The 6,159-nt window shown below is 36.8% G+C and overlaps 1 protein-coding gene across 1 annotated transcript; it reads left to right on the top strand.

Annotated features, from left to right (window-relative positions):
• Positions 1-2,263: 2,263 nt before the first annotated feature.
• On the top strand, positions 2,264-4,892 carry LOC113277488 (60S ribosomal protein L23A-like). Its single transcript, XM_026526574.1, has 4 exons — positions 2,264-2,370; positions 2,462-2,506; positions 4,027-4,390; positions 4,555-4,892. Exons 2-4 carry the CDS (start codon positions 2,488-2,490, stop codon positions 4,637-4,639), a joined length of 468 nt encoding a protein of 155 aa, XP_026382359.1. The 5' UTR covers positions 2,264-2,370; positions 2,462-2,487; the 3' UTR covers positions 4,640-4,892.
• Positions 4,893-6,159: the final 1,267 nt, after the last annotated feature.

Raw genomic sequence — 6,159 nt, 5'->3', positions numbered from 1 at the left:
GAGCTTCTCGATCCCAAAGAAGTCTTTAAAACGAGCGGTTGTAAGAGATTTTTCCTAATAAGAGTACTTTCCTCTCCGGATAGACGGCTCCACCAGTAAGAACATAACTAGGTAGTTTTGCTGGCTCTTAGGATTAGTTTGCTATAAATGCAAACTTAGGTATTTAGACCAAGGAAATTTGGACACCAAGGAATTTCCAAAACAAAATATTCTCAATATATGCAATAAATGCCCAAATCGGTTTTCATAATTCCTGGAAATGCTTTGTCCAAATATCTACCGAAATCTCACTAGAAAATCTCCAATTAGTAAATGCACATTACCAATTTTTATTTTCCAGAGATATGCATTTAATTGCTGGTAATTAAAAGCATATAAAACTAACAACCTTAATTAAAAGATTCTTAATTTATTTCGGTCCGGGATATCCTTTAGTTATTAAAGAATATCTTCGAACAATAAAACATAAGAATTGTTGTACGTTTTCAAAGTATGTCGACATCTTTATCTTTGTAAATCCTTTTCATATTTACAATCTTAGAACCGATTTACCACGCTTCCAAACGAGTTTAGAACCGGTTCATCTGATTTCCAAGAACTATATGTGATTGATCGAATATCAATTCACTAATCATGGGTTTACTGTTCTACCAAGCACAAGGATCGGTTCTACCTCCATATGGTTACTGAGACCGGCTATATCAGTTACCAGGATCAGTTACATCAATTACCAGGACCGGTTACTATATACTCATGGTATTACTTGTGATCGGTCACACCAGTTACCAGGATCGGTTACACCAACTACCAGGACCGGTTACACCAATTACAAGGATCGATTACACAATTCTTTTGTGATTGGTCACACCAATTACTAGGATCGGTTACACCAATTACTAGGATTGGTCACACCAATTACAAATATCGATCATACCATCTCAGGTGATTACTTAGAATCGGTTACACTAATAAAACTCATACCAATACATTCGTTAGGCACTGTGAATAGTTTTACCAAGATACATAAGAGGTTATGATCGGTTCTACTAACTCACACATATTGGTAATCCAAAGATATGCAATGAATAACAATAAAAATAAGCCTAGCGATTTCCCTTTCGATTTATAAAACAAGTTTATGAATGTACTTCCTTTAAACGAATGTAAACATTGTTTCCTAGGACGAAATATTCACCTTTACCCACACACATAAACACAATAACATTCATACGATTACGTTGATGTCTTATATACGAAGTTCAAAAGATAAGCGTTATACTTCGTATTATAATTCCTTAATACTATGTCTAACTAGAGTATAATCATTCACGGCTTTGCAGTTATGTTTTCAATATAGCACGACTTGAAAAATACGTAAGGAATGAAACAGTTCAAGTCAAAATATTACTAACATCAAGAGGAAGGATGTTGTTGTCGATGTAGCTCTTTACTTCTTCACATTCTTCAAGTCTTCGAATAATACTTGTATGTCCCATATCCTAGTCTTTCTAGTTTTACCTACGAAGTTGTCTCTAGTACATAATCAAGCAACTCTTTAAATAAGTTTTGCTTCACTGAAATATGACAATCAAACTTGACATACCAACTCTTGGTGGGTTCAACCGAGCTATGCTCTAACACACGTTTTCCACGGGAATTAGTTCCCAGCAAATCCTCCATATGAAGTCCGACCCAATGTAGTCAATATCGGATTTCGGTGAATATTGTCCCGGGATCGAGACATGATATTTCGGTGAATATCTCTGAAATAATATCGGCAATATCGTTATCTCGGATAAACACCGAAACCGATATTATAGGCGGTGTTTCGGCCATCTCAGCCGAAATTGACTACATTGGTCCGACCCCTCCCCTAAGATTTGCTGGGAAACTTATCAAGAGATTTATGGAACCAATTTTTTTTAACTATAGATCTCATATATATATATACAGTTTAAGATTCTAAGAGTAATAATACCAAACAATATATGGATTTTAAAACAACATAATACTATGAATCCTAAATTTTTTAAATAAGTTACCAAACACGAAAAAAATTTGTATGAACCTCAAAATTTATCATCTCATAAAATTATAAATCCTTGAAACTATGAATTCCTCGAACATACCCACCATAAATTTATTTATTTACCATTAAAAAGTAAAACGGATATCTTCAATCAACACTTGTTGTTGAACACAATAACTCTCTCAACCTAACACGCAACCAGATATATTCCCGACCAACACCCAAGCACACTTATCATATTTACAAAAATGCCCTTCCTCATCTCCTCTTTCTCTACAAAACCCTAAAATCGTGGCCTCCACTCCCCCAGCCGCGGTTCCTTCTTATCAATCGAAAACCAGGTTCGTCTCTCTCTCTCTGTTAGGGTTTCGTTATACCAAAACTTCCTTCTTCATTTACGATTTCCTGATCTTTTTTGGGTTTTAATTTCAGTCTGAAAGAAGATTCAGTAGCTAACAATGGCTCCTCCATCTAAAGGTAATTTTGTAATTTTTTTTCTTTCAGATTCCACAGCCTATTCGTAATAGATTCATGTTTGAGTATGTTGGGGGTTATGATATGATGATTTTATGAACCCTGAATGTGTGTATTGTTGTTGAATGGTTTGTTTGTGTGTTGGAGGATGTCAGTTCATCTTTCTGTAGTGGTTGATGTTTTTGTTTGTTTGAGTATTTTAACTGAAGCTTTCCTAGTTTGACCTCTGAGAGGTACTTTTAGAAGGGTACTTGTAGAATGATCAGAAGTAGGTCCCTCTGTGAACTTGTAAGTTTGTTGTTTACTGAATCTCTGACTGCACAAATTGACGAGTTACTATCTGAAGAAGTCAGTTTGTTGCACAGCCATTTGCAGTTTAAAGTGAATTAGTATCGTGCTAAACAATCAAAATAAGATAAATCCATCGATTGGGTCTATTTTCCGTAAATGAAGAATAAACGCTGTAATGATAAGAATAAACCCTTATCTTTAAAGTGACATTTCGGCACACCTTGTGATCCCATTTTACCCAATTACCCTGTCAAGGGTTTCTTCTACTGCTTCCTAGGATTGTTTTCCGCATATAACAGTTCCACCAAGTCAGTCATGCTGGAGATTCAAACCCATTAAAGGATCACCCATGTTAGCCAGATATGTGAGAGTAACCACCCATGGATAGGCACTGCAATTTGAGCCCCTGCACAAGAAAGTGATGCAACTGCAAAATCTGTAAACATTACACGTTGAAACATCAAGTCCATAGTTTACTGCAATTGAACCCAAGCTATCGTCAGTAACCTTACTGCAGTCACTAAGGTTTAGCATTTGGAGGATCTCTCTGTGAAGCCTAGCCAAGGAAGTAACTGACGCGTCTATGATATTTATTTAACCACTCAGGCTAACCTTCGGTAAACCAGCCTTGCAGTTTACATCCGGGGAGAGAAATCCAGTATCAGTAACTCCACAAAGACCACTGTATGAATGGTTTGTTTGTGTGTTTAGGTTTTAGCACAAACTGAAGCATGCTTTTTTAGGGGTTGCAGTAGTATCCTGTTATGTTGATCTTGCATTTTGTTGAACAATAATCTGTGTCGTGTTGTGGGTTTTTATCAGGTTTGGATGCTGATACTATTGTTTCTTCACTTTGAATGCTGCCATTAATTAGGAATTTGTTGGTATTTATTGGCGATGTGATATTAATAGGATAACTATTTTCAAGGAAACATATGTATATTGTTTAGTTTTATTAGCTTTGAACTAGTTTGATTGTTCAAAAAATAGTTGGTATTTGATAACTGATTGAAACATATGTATATTGTTTGGAATGTTGATTTTGTATCCTTGACAAACTGTTTATCTCTGTAGACTTGCTTTAGCATGTTCAGTTATGAGTTAGTTTGATCGTTCTGTATCCACTCGGTTTTGATTGGGATGTCCATTTTGTATCCTTAACAAACTGTTTATCTCTGTAGACTTATATTGGCTGTAGATTTTGTGTCTAATATCATTTGCTTCTCACGCAGTTGCTACAAAGAAGGCCGACCCAAAGGTACAGGCTTTGAAATCTGCCAAGGCAGTCAAAGCTGGAGCATCAACGTTAAAGAAGAAGATTAAGAAGATCCGTACATCAGTCACCTTTCACAGGCCAAAGACATTGAAGACAGCGAGGAAACCCAAGTACCCTCGTATCAGTGCACCACCAAGGAACAAGCTTGACCATTACCAGATTTTGAAATACCCACTCACAACTGAATCAGCAATGAAGAAGATTGAAGACAACAACACCCTGGTGTTCATTGTTGATATCCGTGCTGATAAGAAGAAAATTAAGGCTGCAGTCAAGAAGATGTACGATATCCAGACTAAGAAAGTGAACACCCTTATCAGGTAAGCTCCTAAATATTTTTCAAGTGCTTTGACTTCAAGAACACTTAATCTACTCATTTGCAACTAGCTACATCTTTTCTTGATTATAGTTCTCAATTTAATTGTGCCTGAAAACTTATTGCCCATGTACTAACTCTATTGTACTGGATATCCTGTGACTCCAGGCCTGATGGAACGAAGAAGGCTTACGTGAGATTAACTCCAGATTATGATGCTTTGGACGTTGCAAACAAGATTGGTATTATATAGATTGTAGCTGTGTTATAAGCAGTTTTGGCAGTAAACTTTCAATAGATATTAGACTCGGTGATGTTTAAATTTATGCAGGGTAAATTTGGTTCTGTTTAATCTCAGTAGCTATCGCCTTGGTTCTGTTTAATTTTTATACTCAAGGCCTTGTTATTATGCTTTAATGAGATAATGGTGTCTAGTAAAAGATAACTTATGGTAATTGGATGTTCGAACGTCTTTTAATTGAACAATTCTTCTCTAGTTACTTATACTTGCAAGACTAGGCTTTCCACAATGAAATTGATTTGGTTACAGTTTCTGATGAAGAGCCTACAACCATGGTTTTTCTACAGATAAATGGTGACATTAGTTTATCGATCTACTCTATCTTACATTTATTCTTTGCATTTCTTTTTTGATGCAGTCATGTGATTGTGCAGATTTCCATAATAATCCTTCTGTGATGGATAAATTTAATGTTCTGAGAAGCTCTGAAAAATTGCCTTTTGCTAGTGGTTTGAAAAGCCAGGCAATTAACATCTTCACCTAGATTGTCAGCCTCATTGAATTCTGGTAAACAGAGATTCGATTCAGAAGCATGTTCTGATCACCTCAGTATCTGACTGACACATAATTTGAATTGATCGAAAATGCTAGCCATCCCCATCCCCTAGCCTTCCCCATCCCCTTTCCCCCATTAGATGTCAAGCAGACAGTGGTGTGATGCCACACAATCAAGGGCTAAGATCGCTACCATCTAATGGGGGAAGTGGGTGGGGGAAAAGAGTGGGGAGCTCGATTCACGAATTAAACAACCTAGTTTTCACTCAATCCTCACCATAAAATCCTCTCTGCAACTGGTTTTACCCTTCTCTGGTTTTTGAATTTGTTTTAATGTTAAAGAAAGAATAGAGAAGACGAAGTGGTTCATCTGATGTATTTTCTTGATGAAAACGTAGGTGGTGTATTATTAGCCGTCCATTGTTCATGTGTTAGGATGAGATATTAACTGGTCAAAGACACGAGTTTGGCCACTTAACCATTTTGGACGGAAATGTAATGGACGGGATATTTTCCCATAAATTTTAAAGTGCGGGAATATTTTCCCAACGGGACATCCAAATATGGGACATTTTTTCAAGTTTCCCTTCATCCAATAGTTACGGTACCAAGCACCAAAAATTTTCACTTTGGGCATACTAACTGCAGTGTTGGTGCAGATCTTTGGACCAAAGCCCCATTCTTTTTTGGTGAAATCGGTCCAGGCCCGGTGGTTGCATCTTAGCTGAAATCTTTCATCTTTCCTACAGAAGAGACTTCAAGATGTAATTCAGCGATGCTACACTAAGCAAAACTTTTTCCCTAGAATTCTTCTGATACACACAGCCCCGGAAGCCAACACTGAGAAATTATAGGGGATGGGTTTTGGGTCCCACTACTTTGAGTGTTATGGTAGATTTTCTTTGAAGAAAATCCTCGAGAAATTAATCATTTCCGAGATGTAATTGCTCTTGGTGCTTATTTCGTTCCGCTTGACT

This window comes from Papaver somniferum, chromosome 1 (assembly GCF_003573695.1).
Source record: "Papaver somniferum cultivar HN1 chromosome 1, ASM357369v1, whole genome shotgun sequence".
In the NCBI taxonomy this organism is placed as follows: domain Eukaryota; kingdom Viridiplantae; phylum Streptophyta; class Magnoliopsida; order Ranunculales; family Papaveraceae; genus Papaver; species Papaver somniferum.
This window is presented reverse-complemented; position numbering and strand designations above follow the sequence as displayed.